The sequence below is a fragment of the Rhinoraja longicauda genome, chromosome 6 (genome assembly GCF_053455715.1).
Source record: "Rhinoraja longicauda isolate Sanriku21f chromosome 6, sRhiLon1.1, whole genome shotgun sequence".
Lineage (NCBI taxonomy): Eukaryota > Metazoa > Chordata > Chondrichthyes > Rajiformes > Arhynchobatidae > Rhinoraja > Rhinoraja longicauda.
In genome coordinates, this window is record NC_135958.1 from 36,485,437 (window position 1) to 36,511,471 (window position 26,035).

The 26,035-nt window shown below is 41.2% G+C and overlaps 1 protein-coding gene across 1 annotated transcript in view; it reads left to right on the forward strand.

Moving 5' to 3' along the window:
* Positions 1-26,035, forward strand: part of pmfbp1 (polyamine modulated factor 1 binding protein 1) — a 549,552-nt gene that overhangs the window by 199,639 nt on the left and 323,878 nt on the right. Inside the window, exon 9 of the mRNA XM_078400784.1 lies at positions 15,011-15,082. Coding sequence (XP_078256910.1) covers positions 15,011-15,082 — 72 coding nt within the window. The remainder of the gene's footprint in view (positions 1-15,010; positions 15,083-26,035) is intronic.

The following is a 26,035-nucleotide window of genomic DNA, read 5'->3' on the forward strand; positions in this document are numbered from 1 at the left end:
GACATCCTGAAGCTCAATACAAACCTCTTGAGGTTGTGGCTGATTGACCAATAACAAAAATTGAAACGAGGTGAATGCAGACATCATCAGTCCAGTACATTTTGTTGGGTCACTTTTTCTGAAAGTGGTTATGGTGTTGATAGTTTATCAATAAATGTGCCATGTGAACAGTAAGCTTGGGAAATAACACACATTTTAGTAACTTTGTTCATAGAATCAATACTAGAACTTGGTCCTAAATGGTATTGATATTTGTTTATTATTGTCACGTGCACCAAGAAACACTGAAAAGCTTTGTTTGGTGTGCTATCCAGGCAAATCACACCATACATGAGTATAATCAAACGATACGCAAACACTAGAGATAGTGCAAAAAAGCAGGAAGGAAACCGTGCAGAATATAGTTTTACAGCTAGAGAGAAAGTGCAGATAAAAATAAGTGCAAGGGCCACAACAAAGAAGATTAGGAGATGAGTACTACATCCTTAGCAGTCTGTCTAGTAGTCCAATAAAAGAGGGGAAGAAGCTATTCCTCAATCTGGTGGTATGTGTTTTCAAGCTTTTATTCTATCTGATGGGAGAGGGGAGAAAAGGGAATGACTGAGTGTTAGTGGTTCTTGATTATGTTTGTTTCTTTCCCAAGGCAGTGCAAAGTGTAGATGGAGTCACCGGAGGAGGGGGGAGGGTGTGTGATGCACTGAGCTGTGTCAACAACATCGCAATTTCGTGTGATCTTGGACAGATCATTTGCAGAACAAAGTGCTGGGGGAACTCAGTGGCTCAGGCATCATCTGTGAAGTGAATGGACAGGCAACCTTTTGGATTGGGATCCTTCTTCGGACTGAAGCAAGAGCAGTCAAGCTCATCCACATTTCCTATGATTTTCTAGGGAAGTAAAGGCGTCAATATGCTTTCTTGGCCAGAGCATTAATGGAGTTATAGTAAGATGGATTCTTGGTGATATTTATGTTTCAGAAGCTCTTGACCATCTTCACTTCAATGCCATTGCTGCAGACTGGAGCAAATACTCCACCCTGCTGCTTGAGGTTGATGACTAGTTGCTTCATTTTGCTGACATTGAGGGAGAGGTGAACTCCATGTTGCTACACCCTATTTCTTTTCTCTATTCTTTCTCATCGTTGCTTGAGATCCAGCCTACGAGAAGGTGACATTTTACATGGCATGAGAGCAGAATTTAGTAAGGAGCTCAGAACGTGGATCACTGATATTGAGAATCATGGAGGATATTTTGTTGCCTATCTTTACTGATTGTGGTCTATCGGTCAAGAATTTGAGGATCCAGATGCAGAGGGGACTGCTGAATCATAGATACAGGGGTTTGGAGATAAGTCCGGTTGGAATTATGGTGTTGAAGGTGGAGCTATAGTCTGACACAGATGTCCTTGTAATCCAGATGTTCCAGAGTGTAGGGTCAGGGAGGTGGCATCTGCCATGGATCAAGGCAATCCTAGAGGCTGGAATTGATGTGTGCTATGACCAGCCTCTTGTAGGACTTCATGATGGTGAATGTCAGAGCACCAAACAGTAATCATTGAGGCACACTATCTCACACTGGGATTATCATGCTTCTCTTAATGCAGGTGGCCACCTCAGATTGGAGTAGGGAGAGGTTAAAGATGTCCACGAATATTCCTGCCAACTGGTCCATGCAGGTTCTGAGGATAGAGCAGAGACTTTCATCTGGGCCAATTGCTTTCCAAGGGTTCCTCATTAGAGTCAATCAAACATCTGCGATGCTGACTGTTGGTACAGGTGCTCCCAAGGCTGTTGGGGAGTTAATGTCATTTTAATGACCTTCTGTTCAATGTGAGCATGGAAAGCTTCAAACTCGTTGGGGTGAGATAATTTCTTGCCAGTGTTCAATGGCATGCTTGTTCTTCTGTAAGGTCATTTGTAAGGTTAGTCTAAAATTAGTTACCCAAACTTCAAGGATTCCTGGAAATGCTCCTTATTAAATACAGCAAGACTGCTCTGGCACCAACTTTGACTAAACTAAAACTAATTACTTATCTATTGAGTTAGACAGATTGAAATCTCTGGGACTGAGTCCCCAGATCATAATAGCTTCCAAGAGTCAACCATTTAATACTTATAATAATGAATTGAAGTACTGTGTTATCTGAAACATTTGATTCTCTATTTCTGTAACAACAATGAGAACTGTTTTCATTTCCAAGCGCCAATTGATTAACTAGATTCATTATGCTCCATTCATTTATTTGGAAGAGTTGCTTGGGATTGCATTCTGATACATAATTGTATGTGGTAGCGATGTACTGTTGTCACAACTTGGGTGAGACCTTCGTGGATTAGAGGCACACTGGGATCTGGATTATCCATAATGATGGAAAGAGCCGTCATCATCGTAGACTGGTAGATAATCAAGAGTATGCAGCAGTACCCTTCTATGTGTGGCTCCAGCCAACAAAATTAACAAACATTGGAAATCCTGATCTAAAAGGGAACCTCAAATAAAATCAGTGTTATATGGTGTCTTTAACTTCATTAAAAAAATCCCAAGGTATTGCCGTGTCTGGGTTATTGTTCTGCACATATGTTTGTGGTTCCACGACTGGATGCTTGAATCATCTCAGGACTCAGATAAATCTGTGCTCGAGATCATCCTTGAATCATGGGATCACTGAACATAACAGTTGCCATCAAGCTTCAACAGTGTGCGTTATTATATGAAACTAAATATTAAGAGAGGTGATTCACAATTTAATCAAATAAGCACAGAAACACAAAGATATATACCACAGAATAAACATCTCCACTCTTTCCATAATCCTGCATCTTCTTGTGCTTCAAATATTTATTCATTTATATTTCTAAAAGTGGCATTCCCTCTCCCGCCTCTTACCACTGCAACTTAAAGCATCCCAGCGCTTTTATTGTTCCAATTCCGCTGAAGTGTCTTTGACCTGAAGGCTCTCTACGATTGCTGCCACATGTGTTAAGTTCATCTGACTTTCTCTGTTTTTTGTCTTGGTCATTTTAAACATGTTTAGTACAGTATTTTTATTGCCAGAGATTATAAATGTGTTTTTAGACTGATTTCAGAAAAGGTGTTTTTCTTTCACTTAGCTTAGCTTAGCTTAGTTTAGAGATATGGAGTGGAAACAGGCCCTTCGGCCCACCAAGTCCGCACCGATCAGCGATTCCCGCACATTCACCCTACCCTACACATACTATGGGCAATTTTACATTTATTCTTTCTTTCTTTAAATTTTTTTTATTTTATAATTGATTACAATGCATATAACAACAACAGTAAACCCCATCCCTCCCCTTCCCTACATAATCATGAAAACAAACAAACAAAAACAAACAAATAAATAAATAAAAATACATTAAAAAAAAACATAACTACAATGTAACAAAAAAAGACAAAAGCACAAAAACATGAGGCAAGGTAATTTTCACAAGTCAAATATTTCAGTATTTCCACTGCTGGATTCAAAGAAGGTACAAAAGCATGTGGCATTGAGGGGATAGTTTTACTTGTCCTTAATATGCTGCAGCACTGGGTTCCATATGTTGAAAAACTTTTGAGGGTTGCCAGACAATTCATATCTCAACCTCTCTATGTGTAATATGCCCATTAATTCTCTTAACCAAGTCTCAAACTGAGGAGCAGAGTCTGATTTCCATAGTTTCAAAATACATCTGTTGGCAATTACCATACCATAAACCAAGATTGTGCGAGCATTATGGTCTAGCTTCTCAAGCGTTGTGGAATACCCGAATAGAGCAGTTTCAGGGTCCGGAGTTAAAGTGACGTTTAAAACAGTGGAGTACCATTGAAATAAAAGACACCAAAAGTTGTGAAGTTTTGGACAAGTCCAAAAGTGGTGAGCGAGTGTACCCTCAGCGGTCTTGCATCTATTACACAAAGGTGAGAGATCAGGAAAGATTTTATGCAGCTTAACCTTAGAGTAGTGTAATCTGTGTATAACCTTGAATTGAATCAGTTGTAGCCTAGAATTAATAGAACAGGATTTTATACTTTTCAGTACTTCCTTCCAGACATCGTCATCAATTTCAATGTTAAGGTCTTCTTCCCAGGTTTGTTTTATTTTTAAAGTAGATTTATCTAGTTTGTTTAAAAAGATACCTACAAACGATGAGATTAGGTTCTTTGCTTCCGGGGGACCCAGCAAAATTTTGGACAACAAGTCGTCTTCGGGCAGGGACTCAAAAAGCGAATTGTTTTGTCGAACATAATTTCTCAGCTGTAAGTACCTGAAGAATTGAGTTTTGGGCAATGAGAACTTGGATTGTAGCTGATCAAATGATGCAAAGTGTCTATTTATGTAAAGATCTTTTATTGTAACTATCCCTTTACAGCTCCATTCTTTGAATGCTGTGTCTGTAAATGATGGGGGGAAAGCGTGGTTATGCCAGATTGGGGCGTGCATTGACGTATTCGGAAGCTCACAAGCTTTCCTAATTTGGTGCCATATTCTCTGAGCATTGGACAGAGTGAAGTGATCCTCTCTAAGAGAGGTGAGAGATCTGGGTAATGAAAAAAGGAGAGCAGGGAGAGAAGTTTTTGGGGTTAAGCTTTTTTCAATCGCCAGCCAAGGTGGCAGGTCATATCCAACTCCCCGTTCATATGCATACTGCCAGTATACCATGACTCTAACATTGGCCGCCCAATAGTAATATAAAAAGCACGGTAACCCCAGTCCCCCATGTTCCCTCGTTTTTTGAAGATAAGCTTTTGAGATCCTGTGTGCTTTATATCCCCAAATAAATGGCATAATGATAGAATCGATTAACTTAAAGTAGGATTTGGGGATAAAAACAGGAACATTCTGAAATAAATACAGAAATCTCGGCAGGGAGACCATCTTTACTGCGTTCACGCGGCCAATCAAGGAAATAGGCAACGTTCTCCATTTCTCTATGTTCTCCTTTAGCTTGTTCAACCTTTCGGTAAAGTTAATTTTAAAAAGGGTCTTGGGGTTTTTAGATATTTTAATGCCCAGATATTTTATACTATCCAGATTTGTTTTAAACTGCATGTTGGCTAAGAATACAGGGTCTAATTCTGCTGTTATCGATATAAGTTCACTCTTCTGCCAGTTTATAGTGTAACCTGAGACCTCGCCAAAGGAATTAATAAGCTGGAATAGGTAAGGAACAGAATGTTCTGGGTCAGATACAAAGATGGCAATATCATCCGCATAAAGCGAAATCTTATGTTCCACCCCACCCAGTATTATCGGTTTTATAAGCGCATGCCCTCTTATGCCGATTGCCAGCGGCTCAATGGCTAACGCAAAGAGGAGCGGCGAGAGGGGGCAGCCCTGTCGCGTACCCCTCTGAAGGGCAAAAGGGGGTGACCTATCCTGGTTTGTGAGTATGGAAGCGGTGGGATGAGCATATATAAGACGTACCCAGGAAATAAAAGAGGCTCCAAGACCAAACTCTTCCAGCACTCTGAATAAATATCCCCACTCAACCTGATCGAAAGCTTTTTCTGCGTCTAAACACAGAATGGCTTGTTTGGAAGAACTATCGAATTTGTGATACATAATGTTCATTACTCTTCTAACATTAAAGAAAGAGAACCTATTGGGGATGAACCCAGTCTGATCCGTATGGATAATGGATTCTATACACTTATTTAGTCTAGTCGCCATTATTTTAGTAAAAATCTTGAAATCCAAATTAAGCATAGAAATTGGTCGGTATGAGGAGGGATTGGTTTCATCCCTATCTTGTTTCAATAAGAGAGAAATATTAGCATTGTACAATGACGGTGGGAGCTTTTTCAACTCGATTGAGTGGGAGAGCATCCTGTGCAGAATCGGAGTTACCTGGTCAGCAAACTTCTTATAAAATTCGACTCCAAAACCGTCTGGCCCAGGGCTCTTGCCGTTTTGCAACGACCTAATTGCATCCTTGATTTCTACAGAGGAGGGTTCTGAGTTTAAGGCCTCACAAGAGGCACTATCTAATTTTGGTATGTCCAACTTTTTTAACCATGCATTGATATCACCGTTAGCTTTGGATTTATACAGCTCTTGATAATACTCCTCAAAGCGTTCATTTATTAATTTTGGATCGGTTAAAGCAACACCCTTGCCTGATTTTATTATATGTATGGCCCTACTTGCTTGTTGCCCTCTAAGCTGACGGGCTAACAATGTATTTATTCACAAAATGCTGGAGTAACTCAGCAGGTCAGGCAGCATCTCGGGAGAGAAGGAATGGGTGACGTTTCGGGTCGAGACCCTTCTTCAGACTGATGTCGGGGGTGGGACAAAGGAAGGATATAGGTGGAGACAGGAAGATAGAGGGAGATCTGGGAAGGAGGAGGGGAAGGGAGGGACAGAGGAGCTATCTGAAGTTGCGGTTCAACATTTAACAATGTATGCGGTTTGTCCCCTAATTCAAAATATCGCTGTTTCAGTCGCAGTAGCTAGTCACTGACTTGATTTGTTAGAATCGTGTTATACTCATATTTAAGACTGAGCATATTTTGCAGCGTTTGGGGGTTGTTTGTGCTCCGATACAACGTCTCCATTGGAGAAAGCTCCGAATCAATTTCTTGTAGACGTCTCTCTCTGGATTTCTTTAAAGACGCTTCATACGAAATAATATGACCCCTCATAACTGCCTTGAAAGCTTCCCACAAGGTGGAGTCCGAGACATCAGAAGTGTCATTGGTCTCCAAATATTCTGTAATTTTTTCAGACATGTATTTACAGAAAGTTCCATCATTAAGCAAGGAAAGGCGTAGTCGCCATTTAGCACATCGTTTAGACAGCTTAAAGTCAAAGATAATTGAGGTTGGAGCGTGATCTGAGATCAAAATGTTATGATATTTGGTATTTATTACATTAGGTATGAGTTTCGAGTCTAATAAAAAATAATCGATACGAGAGTATGAATTGTGCATTTTAGAAAAAAAAGAGTATTCTCTGTCTGTGGGATGTTGTATCCTCCAAATGTCAACTAAATTGGTGGAGGAGATGAGATTTTTCAAAACCGTGGATGCATTCGAAGGGCTACACATTTTATTTGATGACCTAGCCAGGTGCCAGTCAAGGATTGTGTTATGGTCCCCTGCAACAATCACATTCGTATTAGAAAGGTCAGGTAGCTTATCAAAGATTTTGCGAAAGAAAGCTGCATCATCAATATTCGGACCATAAATGTTAAGCAGTGTTACATGAACAGAGTAAAGGTACCCAGTTACTATGAGAAATCGACCATTCGGGTCACTTACTGTAGAAATATGTCTGAAATCTATGTTTTTCTTAACCATAATTGCCACCCCGCGGGCTTTGCTAGAAAATGTGGATTGAAATATCTGATCTGCCCATCTGCAGCGCAACTGTCTCTGCCCCAATGTTCTAATGTGAGTTTCTTGGAGGAACACAAGGTCGGCAGATAAAGACCTAAGATGTGAAAACACCTTAGCTCGTTTAATTGGGTGGCCCATGCCGCGGACATTCCAGCTCACCATGGTAACCCTCCCACGCACATCATCATCCCCAGGTACCATCAGAAGGTGTAAATTGTATTACATAAGCAGCGACATAATAATTTGCCTCAAACAAAAAAACAGGAAGACCACCAACACAAAAACACACACAAAACTCGGACTTTCCCTCCCCCCATCCCCACTCTCCCAAACAAAGTGAGAGAAAATATCCTAACATACTGTAAACGGGGGTTACTTCAACTATCTAGCCTGTTAAGCCCAAAGGCTAGCTAAAGGCTAAATTGTGAAACCGCTAGCTAGTTAACTACAAATTCAGTCGGCATCCCCTCCGATGAACAAACAAAATTACGGATCTGTTCAACAAAAAAAACGTTTCCCTTTGAAAAATTAGCAGGAACCCATCCTGTAAAATCATCCTATTCCTGAAACGAATTAAGCACATTAAACAAAGTTAAAGTTAAATCTATTGAGTCCAACGTCTACCTTTCGTGTGAATGACCATGTCCATGGCTCAGAGTTAACTCGTTCGCATGTTAGCCGACGCCCGCCGTCCACTCCGGGCCAGCGGCTTAAACATGGATAGACATGGGAGAGTCAGTGCACTTGGACAAAAGCTTGTATCCTCAGGATTTAAGCTTACTCGACAAGAGGGTGACCATGCCCCCACGTTGAGATTGGCTGAAACAGCTGGTCTGGAGACCAGCTAGTCAGTGTTAGTCTGTTAGCCGACATTAGCCCACCGTTGTCACCGGGCTGGGCGGCAGGTTATCCGCGAATAGTTTGGCCTCCTCCGGGGTGCTAAATATCGACGTGTCGATACCCTGGGTAACCCGGAGGCGAGCAGGGTAGATATATCCGGTTCGCAGGCCTGCCTCTTTGAGCTTCTTCCTCGTGACCTCGAAAAGACGACGTTGTTTCATTATCTCTGCCGGGAGATCAGGAAAAATGTGAATTTGCTTCCCATTGTAGTTCAGCGGGTATTGTTGTTGTGACAGTCGCATTATCCGCTCTTTCTGATGGCCGCTGTGGATCTTAACTATCATGACTCTGGGGCGCGCGAGATCGTTAGCCGGTTGTCCTCCCAGCCTATACGCCCTATCAACTTCTATGGGCATCGAGAAATGTTCTGCCCCCAACAAGTCCCGAATAAAGTTACCAATGAACTCCATGGGGCGGCCGCCTTCAAACTTTTCTGGTAGTCCGACCACTTTTATGTTCTGGCGTCTGGAGCGCGCCTCCAGATCAATAACTTTATCCTGGAGGGCCTTGTTAGCATATTCTAGCCTTAGCCACTGCTGCTCCAACTGAATTAGTCGAGTGTCATGGTCACTGCTCGCATCTTCTACCATAGATATCCGTGCTCCATGTTCAGTCAGAGTGGCTTGGGTAACTTGGAGGGACACCTCCAGGGTATTAAATCGGTCATCCATCTTCTTGCTCATTTCATTTATAGCTGTAAGAATGATGGCTGTTTCAGGAGTTCCTTCTGCCGATAGTGTGATTAGCTCCGGCTCTCCACCACTAGGCCGCTCCTCATCCAGTGACGATGCTGGGTTTTCATTAAATTTCCTGACGGCTGGCTGCTTTCTGGACGACTTCTGCGTTGTCATTTTATGTCGGTCTGTTATTACAGCAGTAGACACAACTTAAAGTGGGAGTTGTACTATAAATAGTCTTTTATTCCTTAATCTCGATTTATCGGAGGGGAGCTCTAGCAAAACACGTCTATTACATCATATGCACACTAGCGCCCCCTCGTCACCTCCTATTTTACATTTATAACCAAACCAATTAACCTACAAATCTGTACGTATTTGGAATGTGGGAAGAAACCGAAGATCTCGGAGAAAACCCACGCAGGTCATGGGGAGAAGGTAAAAACTCCATACAGACAAGCAGGATCGAACCCGGACGCTGTAAGGCAGTAGCTCTGCCGCTAAACCACCTTGCTGCACGAAAAATATTTTTTGTTTGATCTCAAACATTAGAGAATACAATGATAAGGATAGGTCCTCAAGTATATTGTGTGCAGTCCTTTTGGAGTATTATGTGCAGTTCTAGTCGTCCCTTTATAGGAGGGCCTTTGGAGAGCGTACAGAAAGGTTTACCAGAATGCTGTCTAGATTAGAGAGTTATAAGGAGAGGTTGGACAAAACTTGGATTGTTTTCTATGGAGCATTGAAGGTTGAGGACAGATCTCACGGAAGTGTATAAAATGATGAGAGGCATAGATAGGGTAGACATTTTCCCTTTTCCCAGGGTGGAAATGTCAAAGGCTAGAGGGCACAACATGACAACATGTTTGGCACGGACATAGTTGGCTGAAGAGCCTGTTCCTGCGCTGTACTGCACTTTATTCTATTAACTACCTTGGTCTTATCACTCCTAAAAAGAATATAATGGGGCAATGTTGTGATAGAAGTGTATAAACCTGAAACATTTTTACAAATTGCATCCACATGGTTTGCAAAATGTAAAAAATACTTAAATATATTTATGTTAACAACAAAACAAAAATTATTATTGTAAATACCAAATTGGTGGAACAGGTTACCAGCTCAAGTGATCCAGCTAAAAACTTCAATGGGCTTCAAGGATTAACAACATAGATTCATGTCAACAAATGGATTGAAGATTATGTGAAATACCCCATAAAACACTGTGTCTATATTGGCCTGTGTGTCGAAGGTTATCTGCTACTTGATCGCACCAATAAATATATGAAAGCAAAATCCACAATAGAGCATCAATTGTGAACAAATATTTCCGACTCTGTAGACCTAGTGTAGGGAATCATAGGGAGAAGCCATTCTATAGAAAATAAATAGTTTCTAAATAGTATGTATAAAAGTTAAGTAATTATAGTTATGATGCTGAAATATTTTGCACAGTCAATGCAAACAGCAAGATAAAAACAAAGGGAAAAAATTAGTTCATGAAATGCCTTGAGGATATTATACCTCGGGGACCTTTAAATGCTCTTCTGTAAAACATTCTAACTAGAAAGTCCTAAAAAACATTCTATTTGGATGAGTAGATGCAGAGTAAACAATGTAAACAGAAACAATATGAACATTTAAATAGTATCAAATATTTTATTTTATATAATTAACTTAATCCTGTGCTGGCATAAAATAAGAGGGACAAAGCAATTTGCACTATTATAGTGAACTATCACGGAGTTTCATGTTCATAAGTAATAGCAGCAGAATTAGACCAGCCCATCAAGTCTGCTCCGCCATTCAATCATGGCTGATCTATCTTTCCCTCGTAGCCACATTCTTCTGCCTTATCCTCATAACACCTATTTATGTTTAACTATGACAATGGCAAAATAACTAAACCTAGAAAAATGATAAACACAGAAATTTGGAAGATTTACAAAAGTTTATTGTGGCTTGCTGGTTTGTAAATGTTTACGTGAAATTGTTTTCGATGAATATTGAAGAAAAGTATTACTCTGACCCATCTTCAGACTTTGGGAAGCAGCTTCCAATATTACCAAACAATGCTTCAAATGCATTATCAACTGCCTTTTCTGCTCATGAATGACATTTTCTTGGTCTTGGAGAACAGGATTATTTTCTCATAATTAGTTTTACCTTTCACAGTGTTTATTTTTTTGTGTAATCTTTAGAGTTGCACTTACTTTTAATAATAATCCAAGCCGGTGACATAACCTTCTTCCCCATATTTCTGTTACAACTACAAGAATAACAACTTGTATTTATAAAATGACTTTAATGAGGTAAAGGCTTTTCCATGAACAGTTCAAGGCTTTTCCATGAACTGTTATCAGACAAAATTTGACGATGTGTCACATGAGTTAATAGTAGATGAATATTGGCTTCATGAACGAGCTAGGTTTGAAGGAGTGTTTTAATGAAAGGAGACGAGAAATTTGAGGCATTAAAGCATTGGCCATCATTAGTGGAACAAATTAATTTGTGAAAGATTAATAATCCAGAATTGGAGAAGGACATGTGTATTCGAAAGTTGAAGGACTGAACACATATGTAAACATAGAAATGCCAAGGTGGGATTTGAAAACAAACCAATAAAGTGCTCTTTTATATGTCCTCTCTATTTCATTGAAATATGCTTATGATGTCTATAATCCAATCTTCGATAAACTAATTTTCTTATATTTGAATATTATTAATGTCTCTAATCCTTGAATGGGGTACTATCAACATAAATCTCATACAAATTTCTCCATTTCAATTAAGCTGTTCAAAACTTGAATATCCTTTATGAATCAAGGCAGGTTCCTATATTTGTTAAGAAAGTAAATTTGATGGTACTCCTTCTTTCAACATGTTATTGAAAATCAATTTAATCCAGAATAAATCATCTTTGCAATCATTCCCAAGTCAAATCACGCAAATTAGGAAATTCACATGAACCTTCTGGTCAGGAGTCACCTACTCCCTCTGCTCTACTCCCTCTTCACACACGACTGTGTTCCTGCATTCGACACCAACACCATTGTCAAGTTTGCAGACGACACAACGGTGATCGGGCTTATCACCAACGGGGATGAAACAAACTATAGAGCGGAGGTGCAGAACCTGGCGGACTGGTGCTCAGATAACAACCTGTCCCTAAATACCACCAAGACCAAGGAGCTGATCATCAACTTCCGTAGGTCACATAACGGAGAATATGCCCCGATCTCTATCAACGGGGACAGTGTGGAGAGAGTGTCCAGCTTCAAGTTTCTGGGCACTCACATTTCGGAGGACCTAACATGGTCCAATAACACTGCTGCGCTGGTCAAGAAGGCACAACAAAGACTGTTCTACTTAAGAACACTGAAAAAGTCTGGTCTACCCCAACAGCTGCTGACGACCTTCTACCGCTGCACCATAGAGAGCATCCTAACGCATGGCATCCCTGTGTGGTACCTCAGCTGCACGGAAGCAGAAAGGAAAGCTCTACAGCGGGTAGTCCATAGAGCTCAGAGGGCCATCGGAACACAGCTACCAGACTTGGAGGGCATCTACAACACACGATGCCTCAGAAAAGCCACCAGCATCCACAAAGACTCTTCACACCCCTGCAACAGTCTGTTCGAACTCCTTCCATCGGGCAGACGATACAAGGCCTTCTACGCCCGCACCTCCAGACTCAGGAACAGCTTCATCCCCAGGGCCATAGCTGCTATGAACCGGTCCTGCTGAGCCGGATGGCCACAACACATAGATCAACTTGCACTTTACCCTGTCTAAAAACTGTTACAATTGTTTCGTTTCGTTGGGTTGCTGTTAATTACTTAAATTATTGCATCGTATGGGAGGCGCATTCCCAATCTCGTTGTACCCCTGGGTACAATGACAATAAAGATATATTGTATTGTATTGTATTGTATTATATACAACTCTATGGGCGATGTGCCACACGTGACTATTTAATTTCTCATGCATTGCTCCCCCGGGGGGGGGGGGGGGGTCATGCATTTTAGGGACCAACTATAATGTTGCACCAACAGGAAAGTAAATGAGAAATGTATCTAATTTGTTGCCACCCAACTGCCCCCAACAAATTGAACAGATCATAATATCCCAATCTCCCACATGTTCCCACTGCCAACATATGTTACTAGAGCTCTCAAGCCCATTTCTTCTATGTTGTTGGCCAGCATTTTGCAATGAGAGAGTACACCTCCTCGGATGTTGGTGTGATTCTTTCCCAATGCTTCTGGCCAGCCAGCCAGCCAGCGTTTATGCCAGTGACATCCCAGCAGTTTCCCAGCTTACAAACTGGTTATGGCTCCAATGCATTGATGTAATTCCACGCTGGAACTTCTGGACACCCATAATCTTTTTCACAAAGAATGCTGACTTCCAATATTGCCCCTCTAGCTCCAAATCATTCCCCATATCTGCCTCTATCTCACCCTAATTGCTACTGAAACTATCACCTAAGCCGGTCTAATCCCTATTCAAAATTACTTCATCATGCTGTACTCCAGGTTCAATCACACCCTCTATAGGTGCAGGTTTCGGTCAGTTTCACTAGTTCACCTCTATTGAATATGAAATTAAAATGAATTAAAACTAATATGGATATCCTGATAGCAGAATTGATCATGTATGTCTCTCTCACAATTCGATCATTTACTTTTGTTGCTTTTCTAACTCACTGGCGTTTAATGCAATGATGTCACCATGGCATGGCACCACCCAATTATCCTCTCTACATACTACCTCTTTCTACAATTTAATATATGCTTATTCTCACACTTTTCTCTTCTGACGGGGTTCCTGACCTAAAACTGTTTCCCTCTCCAAAGGGAAGTCTAAAGAGGGGTCCCAATCCAAAACATCACATATCCATATTCTCTAGAGATGCTACCTGACCCGCTGAGTTATTCCAGCACTTTGTGTCTTTTTTTCCCTTCTCCAAAAATGCTGCCTGACCTTACAAGTATGTCTAGCATTTTTCTGGTTTTGTTTCAGTTTTCCAGCATTTGCAGTATTCTACCTCAATAAAAATAATTAATTTGGATTATTATGTAACATAATGCTTCCCAATATATTGTTCGACTTAATGGCTTGGGAACATTTGTTGTTGAATCATTCACACAGTGGTGCAGCAGGCCGAGCTGCTGCCTCAGACGCCAGAGACCTGCGTTCAATCCTGACTTCAGGTGCTGTCTATGGGGAATTTACACTTTCTCCCTGTGACTGCACGGGTTTAAAGGTTAATTGTCCTCTGTAAATTGCCTCTAATGTGTGGGGAGTGGATGAAAAAGTGCGAAGGACCTGTTTTCATGCTGTATCTTTAAACTAAACTAAAGAAATGGTCTGCTAGAAACTCATGACCGTCAAAATATTCTTTATTCCTATAATATGTTGAATTATGTTTCTGATAATCGAAGTTAATAAAAAGACTTTACAGGTCTATAATTTGATAGGTCATTTCTCACCCCTTTACTAAAGAAGGGGCATTTCTAATTATTGCTACATGAAAGTTTAATTTCAATTTATTTGAATATATTGGTAAAATATTTTTTTATTTGTCTTGATAGAAATTCAAAATAAAATTGTTATGCTGTGCAAATTGACAATATTGATCCAGCTCATGGATATATTTTTATTTATGGTGATAATGGCATAACACTCATCGGATTTAGGAAATTGACAAAAATCATTTAAACATATTGACTTACAGTAAATATTGCTGGAAGTGTAAAAGCTTCCATTATATATTTTACACTATTATTTATACATATTGCTGGAGGTGTAAAAGCTTCCATTATATATTTTACATTATAAGGATGATTAAAAAATAGATAATCTAGATCAATTTGCTGTCCAATAATTTCTTAATTATTTATAATTAATGTTCAATTTATTTAGAAACTGAAACATTGAGCTGCTGCAAATAAGGCTGATTGTTGAAAAGTAAGCCTACTGCCTAGCCTGACGCGGACGTTTAAAACATATCCCCCAAAGCTCTACGTTAAATTATGTTTGAAAACACTGGCAGTTCTCATCACGATATATTTATATGTGTTCACAGCTTGGAAGTCCTCCCAGTACGCAAGAGAACCAAATTATGTCCTTCAGAGCCAATAGTCTACTGAAAATTGAGGTAATAAAAAGTATTGCAATCTTTATTGGAAAGGAGAGAATAAATTGTATCATAATAACATTCTGGAAATGTAGTGTGTTGACTACAAGTGGAATTAATTGTGGTCACTGAGAACAGATATTTTTTTCTCAGAAAATAATCATAGTTTTATATTTTTAGACTTCTGTCTTCTGTCTTCTAAGAGCACGTGTGACCAATACACTTGATTCTTTTATAATTCTGGTGAAAATTTAAAAAAAATTTAAGACAAGAGTTTATTGTCCTTTTCTTGAAAGGTGGACTGTGCTGGTGGGCAGAAAAGCCTTAGGTTTAATTATCTTTTGACATTATTGTATCCAGAATGACGTCTGGAAATTATTGGTCTAATCATTGGCAATGGAATTGAGAACATCATGGACGAATGAACAAGGTTTTTCTGTTTTAAAATTCAGTTGTCTTTCAGTCATATTTTCTCAATTTGATAATTTTATAGAATAAATCAAGTGTAGTAAAGAGCAATGTAATGTGGAGGAAAACACTAATAGATTATTGATCTGGGTACGATAGTTCTCAGAGCACTGCCACAGGAGTCTGGAAAGGTTTGAAAAAAGGTAGATGTTTACTGGTTTGGACCTTGTTGAGTATTAACAATTAGAAAACTGGTGCAAGACTCTCCCACTAGTGGAAACATCCTCTCCACATCCACTGTATCCAGGCCTTTCACTCGTATCCTCGGTATGCTCCAGTTTCCTCCCATATCCCAAAGATGAGTTACTGGGCACTGTAAATTGCCAGTAGTGTTTAGATGAGTGTGATAGTGGGGAGTTGAAAAGAATGTCGGGAGAATTAAAAAATAGTGTTAATGTAGGATTGGTGTAAAATGGGTGCTGGATAGTTAGTACAAATTTTATGGGCCAAAGGGCCTGTATCTGTGCTATATCTCTCCACGATTCTAATAAATTACCACTGAAAGGAGGAGGCATTGGATTTCTTAGTGAGGTTAAAGGTGGCTAAATCCCCAGGGCTTGGAATGCATCCTAAGCTACAATGACAGACAAAATAAGGAAGGAGACTGCTGGAGTCTGACAGAAAATCTCGAATCTTCCCTGGCTGCAGAAGAGGCATCAAATCACTAGAGCACAACAAATCTAGTACATTATACTCAAAAATGGCTGTTGGGATTAAACGCAAGGGAATTTTTTTGGAAAATATTCTGAAAGACAAATGAATCTGGAGCAGATGTGACTGAAACAGCATGGGTTTTTTGAAGAGTCTTGGCTGTAATTTGATTAAATTTAGAATCATACAGCACGGAAACAGGCCCTTCACCCTAAGATGCACCTTCTGATTAGTCCCATTTGTCCACATTTGGCCCATATCCCCCTAAACCTGCCCTATCAATGTACCTGTCTAAGTATCTTTTAAATGTTGTTGTTATACCTGCCTCAACTACCTCCTCTGACTGCTCAACCCATCACTCTCTGAGTGAAAAAGTTGCCCTCAAGTTCACCTCTCAACCTAAACCGATGTCCTCAGATTTTCGATTCCAGTATACCGTAAAAAAGGCCCTGTGCATTCACCCTATCAATTCCCCTTATGATTTTATACATCTCTATAAGATCACCCATTAGACTCCAGCGCTCCAAGGTATAAAGTCACAGTTTTCCCAAACTAAGGACTTGAACCCAAGATCCCTCTGTACATCAATAGTGTGAAGAAGGGTCTCGACCCGAAACGTCCCCGTTCCTTCACTCCAGTGATGCTGCCTGTCCCGCTGAGTTACTCCAGCATTTTGTGTCTACCTTCGATTTAAGCCAGCATCTGCAGTTCTTTCCTACTCTGTTAAATTTATTGCCGTTAACTGTACACTTTCCCCTTACACTCGACCTCCCCAAGTGCAACCTCTCACATTTACTCAGGTTAAACTCCACCCACCATTTTTCCACCTATTTCTACAGCTGGTCTGTATCCCACTGTAAACTGTGACGGCCTTCCTCACTGTCCGAAACGCCACAAATTTAGGTATTATCTGCAAAGTTACGAACCAACCCGTCTGTATTTATATCCAAGTCATTTATCATATATCACAATAAGGTCCCACCACAGACCTCACATGTCGCACATTTCCAGCCGGAATAGCACCCTTCCACCTCAGCCCTCTGTCTTCCATGCGTAAGCCAGTTCTGAATCCAAATGTCCAAGTCAATGTGATCCCATGCATCTTAACTTTCTAGGTCAGCATAACATGAGGGACTTTGTCAAATGCTTTACTGAAATCCATATAGACAACATCCACTGCCCTATCCTCATCGATCATCTTTGTTGGCTCCTCAGCTCTCAGACATGACCTCCTATGCTGACAAGGTCATGTTGACTATTTCTAATTGTCCCATACTCTTCTAAATATGAGTAAATCCTCTGCCCAGGAATTCCCTCCAATAGCTTCCCTATGACTGATGTGAGACTCATCTACTTCCTTTCTTAAATAAAGAAACAATATTGGTTACTCTCCTGTCCACCGGAACCTCGCCTGTGGCTAAAGAAGATGCAAAAATCTTCGTTAAGGCTCCTGCAATCTCCCTTCTTGCCTCTCTCACTAACCTGGGATAGATCCTTATCATGCCCTTGGGTTTATCCACTGTCATGCTCTTCAAGAGCCCCAATATCACCTGCTTCTTAATCTCTAACTCCCTGGCATATTACTCTTCCCTATATTGATCTCACTGTCCTCCATGTCCTACTCCTTGGTAAATACAGATGCAAAGCACTCGTTTAGTACTTCACCAACATCCTCTGACTCCAAGCATAAATTCTCTCCTTTATCCTAAAGTCTTCAGATGTCCTTTAATCCAACTCGCCAATGCCCTACATGCTTTATATTCCTCAAAGACCCTATCTGATTTCATCTTTCTAAACCTTACATACACTTCTTTTTTTGGCCAAGTTGACAACCTCTTTGGTCACCCAAGGGTCCCTGATCCTACCATCCTTATCCCCCCTCCGTAGTGGAACATGCCAAACCTGAACTCTGATCACTGACCTATAACATGTCAGTTGTGAACTCCCCAACAACAACCGCTCCCAAATTACTCTCCCGCCTCCTGGTTAATAATGCTAAATTCTGCCTCTCCCCAATTTAGTACCTTCCCTCAAAGTCCAGACTTAAGAATAACGGAATTGTGATCACAGTTCCAAAAATCCTCTTCCATTGAAGCACCAGTCAACTGGTCAGGCTCATGTCCTACTGTAAGATCCAGTATGATCCATCCTCAAGTTGCACTCTTTCCACATGCTGTTTCTGGAAACCCTCTTAAATGCACATAACTACTTTTGCTCCGTCTTAACCTTTTGCACTGAGTGAATCCCAGTCAATATTGGGGAAGTTAAAGTCACCCACACTGGCAACCCTGTTACTTTTGCATCTTTCTGTAATCTGTCCACGTGTCTGTTCCAGTATCCCATTGTCAATTGGGGGCCTATAGTATAATCTCACTAGAGTGATAGCATTTTTCTTATTGGTGAGCTCTACCCATATTGCCTCAGTGGACGAACCCACGAATATGTCTTCTCCAAGTGCTGTCGCAACATTCTTCCTCATTAGTAAAGTAAGTCCTCCACCTATTTTGCCCTATCTGTCACATCTGAAACATGGAAATCCTGGAACACTGAGCTCTAGTTACTAATTTTCCCTTAATATACGTAAAATCTCTTTGGATTCTCCATAATCTTATCTGCCAGAGCCTTCTTTTTACTTTTCTGATTTTCTTATATATGGTCCTCAATCCCATATACTGCTCCAAGGATACACTTGATCCAAAATGCCTTACCTGACTCATGCATGCCTCCTTTTTCGTGATGAGAGCCTTGATCACTACTATCTGAATCTTGAACATTAAAGTAGAAAGATGGAATAATTGAATGAGGTAGAGTTAAGTGCAAAAGTAAGTGGCAGTATCTCCGGGAATGGTGTGTGAAACAATAATAGTGCAATAATAACAATAATAGTCTATGTAGTTTAGAGCTTATTTGAGGTTGTAGTGTTTAATAGCTGTAGGGAAGAATCTGTTCCTGAACCTGGATGTTACAATTTTCAGGCTCTTGTACCTTCTTCCCGATGGCAGGGGTGAAATGAGTATGTGGCCATGGTGGTGATGCAACCAGTCAATATGCTCTCTACTGTACACCTGTAGAAGTTCAAGAGAATCCTCTCTGACATATCGAATCTCTGTAATCTTCTCAGGAAGTAGAGGCATTGATGTGCTTTATTTATAATTGCATCAGTGTGCTGGATCCACGAAGGATCTTCAGAAATATGCAAGGTCAGGAATTTGAAGCTTTCGACGTTCTCTACCATGTGTCTCCATGGAGATGTCTCCAACATCTGCAGTCTCTTGTGTCTCTAATCTAATTGTACTAATCTAATTGAAGGTCAGAGACACCCAGAAATATTTAAAACTCTGATAGCTTCAACTACAGGCAACGCTGGCGACTACCCTGGCTTTCAGAAAAGCTACACGGTGGCGCAGAGGTGGATATGCTGCCTTACTCTGCCAGAGACCAGGGTTCGATCCTGACTATGGGTGCTGTCTGTACAGAGTTTGTACATTCTACCCATAACCCCTGTGGATTTTCTTCAGGGCTCCGATTTCCTCCCACACTTCAAAGGCGTACAGGTTTATATGTTAATTGGCTTTGTAAATTTGTAAATTGTAAATTGTTCTTAGTGTGTGTAAGATAGTGTTAGTTTTCGGGGATCGCTGGTCGGCGCGGACTCAGTGGGCCGAAGAGCATGTTTCCGCACTGTATCTTTAAACTAAACTAAACTAAACTAAACTCACCATGCAAGAAAGCTACCACAACAATTGAAAACTTTAATCTTCATGTAGATTTGGGACAGTTTCCTAGAACAATACTTAGTGGAACCAACAATACCATAGACTATTTTAGATCTGGCCAAGTGTAATGATATGGAGTTAATTAAGTTAAGTAATCTAATCATAAATAATTCCCTTGACAAGAGTTGTCATAACCTCCTCCTGGGAAGTAAAGCAGTGCAATTGACTGAAATATTAGTGGGGGATCACTTTGGACTAGTGCCCATGATTCTAATAGTTTTTAAATACTTATGGAAAAGGCTAGGACTGATCTACAGGTTAAAGTCCTAAGTTGGCCCAAGGGCAATTTTGATGTTATTGGACATGAGTTTTCAAAAGAAGATCGAGGGAGGTAAAGGAAAGTCTGGTAAGTGGAGGATTTTAAAAATGGGATAGTGGACTTCAGGGCCAGCATGTTCATGTTAGAGTGAAAGGCAAGGTTGGCCCTGGATGACAATAGATGTTGAAGCTCTGATCAGGAAAAGGGAAGAGGCAAATGCCAGGTATAGGCAAGAGAGATAAAATGAATCCCTTGAGGGATATTGAGAGTGGAGGAGTAACATAAGTGGAAAATCAGAAGGGCAAAATCAGAAAATGACATGAGATAGCTTTAGCATAAAAGGTAAAGGAGAGTGCAAAGGGATTGTATATTAAGGACAAAAGGTATTAATGTTGGTTTATTATTGTTATATATACTGAGATACTGCATAAAACTTTGAAAACAAGAAAAACAGAGTAACTAGGGAGAGAATAGGGTCCCTTAAAGATACATAAGGACATCTATGTGTGGACCATAGGAGATGGGGGCAATCCTGAATGAATATTACTCTGTAGAGAAAGACGTAGATGAGTGCGAACATGGGCAAGATAATAGTGAAGTCTTGAAGAAAGTCCACATTACAAAACAAGAGGCGCTGAAGGTCTTTAAATGCATAAAGGTAGATAAATCCCTGGGACCTGGTCAAACGTATCCGAGGATATTGTCAGAAGCTAGGGAAGAAATGGCCGGGACCCTTGCAGAGAAAGGCATTATCAATAGCCACAATTGAGGTGCCGGAACACAGGAGTGTGGCCAGTGTTGCAGCAAATGGTATGGCCCTGGAGAGTGTTGTAGACCTAAGGGTTCAGGTGCATATTTCTTGGAAAGTGGCATCACAGGTACATAGGATGGTGTAAAAGGCATGTGGCATGCTTGCCTTCATTGGTCATAGTGAGAATATCATTAAACTGGAAAGGGTGCAAAAATGATTTACAAGGAAGCTATTGGGTTTGAAGAGTTTGAGTTAAAAGGAGATGCTGGACACATTGGGTTTTGTTTCCCTGGAGCATAGGAGGCTAAGGGGTGACCTTATAGAGGTTTATAAAATCATGAGGGGCATAGATAAGATGAACAGTCTTTTCCCCAGGTTGAGGAGGCTAAAATTAAAGGCAAAGACTTATGGTGAGAGGGGAAACTTGTTCATACAATGATGATGATACGTAAATGGAATTAACTGTCAGATGAAATGCGCAGGAAGGAACTGCAGATGCTGGTTTAAACCAAAGATAGATACAAAATGCTGAAGTAACTCAGCGGGACAAGCAGCATCTCCCTTTGAGGGCAGGATGGAAATTGGTGGTGAAGTTAATGAAGTCCATGAGTTCTGCATGGTTGCAAGAGGTAGCACCGATGTGGTCGTCAATGTAACGGAGATAGAGTACGGAGATAGGGCCAGTGTACGCCTGGAACAGGGATTGTTCAACGTACCCTACAAGGAGGCAGGCATAGCTGGGGCCCATGCGAGTGCCCATGGCTACGTCTTTGATTTGGAGGAAATGGGAGGAGTCAAAGGAGAAGTTGTTAAGGGTGAGGCCTGTGGACTAGGCAGAGTAGAGTGTGAGTAGAGGGAAATTGGCTGGTTCTGTGATTGAGGAAGAAATGGAGGGCTTTAAGGCCTTCCTGTTGGGGGACGGAGGTGTAGAGTGACTAGATGTCCACAGTAAAGATGAGGGAGTGGGGGCTCGGAAAGCAGAAGTCATTAAAGAAACGAAGGGCATGTGAGGTGTCTTGCACATAGGTCGTGAGAGATTGGACAAGGAAGGATAGGATGGAGTCGAGGTATGTGGAAATGATTTCAGTGGGACAGGAGCAGACAGAAACAATGGGTCTGCCAGGGCAGTTGTGTTTGTGGATTTTGGGGAGAAGGTAAAACCGGGCCGTGCGGGGCTGGGGAACGATAAAGTTGGAGGCTTTGCAGGGCAGACAGCCAGAAGTGATAAAATCAGAAATGGTCTGTGAGATTATGGCCTGGTGCTTATCTGTGGGATCATGGTCCAAGGATAAGTAGGAGGAGGTGTCCAAGAGTTGGTGCCTGGCCTCAGTGCGGTAGAGGTCAGCTCGGCAGACTACCGCGGCACCTCCCTTATCAGCGGGTTTGATGATAATGTCGGGGTTGCTGCTGAGTGAGTGGAGGGCTGTGAGGTTGGGGCAGGTAACAGGAGTGGAAAAGTTGAGACGATTCATGTCACACCAGCAGTTAGAAATAAAAAGTTCTAAAGATGGCAGCAGGCCATCCAGGGGAGTCCAAGAGGAGGGTAACCGGTGGAGACGGGAGAAGGGGTCATCACTGGGTGGTGAGGACACCTTCCATTGAGGGGGGGGGCGATGCAAGAAAAGCTCTATGTCATGGTGAACCCGGAATTCCTTGAGGTTGGGGGTGGAGGGGAACGAAGGTGAGGCCTCTGCTGCGGACAGACCATTCTGTATCAGAAAGTGGGAGGTCAGGGGGGATGGTGAAGACACGACAAGGGTTGGGGTTGGGGTCAGAGGAGGGCCGGGGAGTGGACGGAGGTTGAGGTGAGGTTCTGTGGGGGGATGGTGGGTATTCAAAGAGGTGGGGGGGCTGCCTGTCTCACTGAGTTGTTCCAGCATTTTGTTTCTGTCAGAAGAGGTGATTGAGGTGGGGACAATAACAACAGTTAAAAGACACTTCAACACGTACATGGATATGAAATGTTTGGAGGAATATGGGCCAGGCATAAGCAGATAACTCAGTTAGACAACTTGGTTAGCATGATCAAATTGATTGAAAGGTGTATTTCTACTCTGTATAGCTCCATGACTTCGTAACATGACAAAAATTCATTTTCAGTTTGTGAGTGAGAAACTTAGGTTTGAATCTCCTATCTTAAAATTATGAAGGCAAAATTAGTTAAGGTAGACTGGGCATATAAAACTACCTTTAATAGTATAAGAGTAGTGGTAGATCTTTAAAGGGTTTTCCGTGAACAAAGATTTATTCCAGTGGGAAAAGAAATCTCCAAGAGAAAGATGAATCATTCGTGGATGATGAGAAAAGGCAAAGCTGTCCTCAAATGAGAAGAAATTACATAGTGTTGCCAGGTTTTAGTGGCAATTTGGAAATTGGGAATATTATAGAAAAGTGACAAAAAGAATAATAGAATTGGGAAACATACATTAAGGGAGTAAACTAGCTAGAATATGAAAAGCAAACAGTAAGTGCTGCTAGAAGAATATACAATGGAAGAGGACAGCTACAGTACTGGTCCCATAGAGGGTGAAACTGGGGAATTCAGAATAGGAAATAAGGCAATGGCAGAGACTTTGAACAAACAATTGGTATCTACATTGTGGGAGACAGCAGAAGAATCTGAATAATAATTAGAGGGCAAAGGGAAGGGATGAACTAGTAACAGTCATCATTACGGAAAAGGGAGTAGGTGGGGTAATGGAATAAACGCTGACAAGTGCGCTGAACTTGATGGCCTGCATGCTAAGGACTTAAAAGTAGTGGCCTAGGTAAGTGTGGATGCATTAGTTTCATCTACCAAATTTCCTAGATCCAGTAAATGTTCCAGAAATATTCCAGGTGTCTGGTAAATAAAATGTCTTTATTTAATGGAGGAGGGAGACAGGATTCAGGAAATTCTAGGCAAGTTATCCTGACTTCTGACATTTGGAAAATGCCGGTATCCATTATTAAGGTAAGAGTAGAATATTTAGAAAATCATAATACTGTCAAGCAGACTCAACATGAAAGGGAAATGGTGCTTCATAAATGCATTAGTGCACATTGAGGTTGAATAAAGCAGAACTTTACAAAGGGTGACCTGCTTTTGTGGCAATTTTAGATTTCCAACAAAGTACAAAAATTACTGCTAAAATATTGTATTTGGGATAACATAATAGCACAAATTAGCAAACTAATAGAACACAGAGTGTTGGAATAAATTGGTCCTTTGTAGGGTGGCATGATGTAACTAGTAGAGTACCACAGTAATTAGTAAAACTATTTACAATCTATTAAGACGTAAAACACTGCAAATGCCTGTTTCTTGAGCAACAAAATGAACTGCTGGAGGAACTCAGCTATGCAATCTACTTACCATCTGTACTTGCACTGTTTAGTTTAGTTTAGAAAAAACGCACAGAAATAGGCACTTCAGACTACTGTAGCACTTTATGTCTTTTTAGTGTAAAATCCCCTTCACCTGTGTTCACCTATTATCTGCCATGCTTTGTCCTGCTGCCCCCCCCCCCCCCCCTTATCATAGAAACATATAGAAACATAGAAAATACGTGCAGGAGTAGGCCATTCGGCCCTTCGAGCCTGCACCGCCATTCAATATGATCATGGCTGATCATCCAACTCAGTATCCCATACCTGCCTTCTCTCCATACCCCCTGATCCCTTTAGCCACAAGGGCCACATCTAACTCCCTCTTAAAAATAGCCAATGAACTGGCCTCAACTGCCTTCTGTGGCAGAGAATTCCACAGATTCACCACTCTCTGTGTGAAAAAAAATGTTCTCATCTCGGTCCTAAAAGACTTCCCCCTTATCCTTAAACTGTGACCCCTTGTTCTGGACTTCCCCAACATCGGGAACAATCTTCCTGCATCTAGCCTGTCCAACCCCTTAAGAATTTTGTAAGTTTCTATAAGATCCCCCCTCAATCTTCTAAATTCCAGCGAGTACAAGCCGAGTCTATCCAGTCTTTCTTCATATGAAAGTCCTGCCATCCCAGGAATCAATCTGGTGAACCTTCTCTGTACTCCCTCTATGGCAAGAATGTCTTTCCTCAGATTAGGAGACCAAAACTGTACGCAATACTCCAAGTGTGGTCTCAACAATGCCCTGTATAACTGCAGCAGAACCTCCCTGCTCCTATACTCTAATCCCCTCGCTATGAATGCCAACATACCATTCGCTTTCTTCACTGCCTGCTGCACCTGCATGCCTACTTTCAATGACTGGTGTACCACGACACCCAGGTCTCGTTGCATCTCCCCTTCTCCTAATCGGCCACCATTCAGGTAATAGTCTGCTTTCCTGTTCTTGCCACCAAAGTGGATAACCTCACATTTATCCACATTATACTGCATCTGCCATGCATTTGCCCACTCACCTAACCTATCCAAGTCACGTTGCAGCCTCCTAGCATCCTCCTCACAGCTAACACTGCCCCCCAGCTTCGTGTCATCTGCAAACTTGGAGATGTTGCATTCAATTCCCTCGTCCAAATCATTAATATATATTGTAAATAGCTGGGGTCCCAGCACTGAGCCTTGCGGTACCCCACTAGTCACTGCCTGCCATTCTGAAAAGGATCCGTTTATTCCTACTCTTTGCTTCCTGTCTGCCAGCCAGTTCTCTATCCACATCAATACTGAACCCACAATACCGTGTGCTTTAAGTTTGCATACTAATCTCTTATGTGGGACCTTGTCGAAAGCCTTCTGGAAGTCCAGATATAACACATCCACTGGTTCTCCCTTATCCACTCTACTAGTTACATCCTCGAAAAATTCTATAAGATTCGTCAGACATGATTTACCTTTCATAAATCCATGCTGACTTTGTCCAATGATTTTACCACTTTCTAAATGTGCTGCTATCCCATCTTTAATAACTGACTCTAGCATTTTTCCCACTACCGATGTTAGGCTAACTGGTCTATAATTCCCCGTTTTCTCTCTCCCTCCCTTTTTGAAAAGTGGGGTTACATTAGCTACCCTCCAATCCTCAGGAACTACTCCAGAGTCTAAAGAGTTTTGAAAAATTATCACTAATGCATCCACTATTTCTGGGGCTACCTCC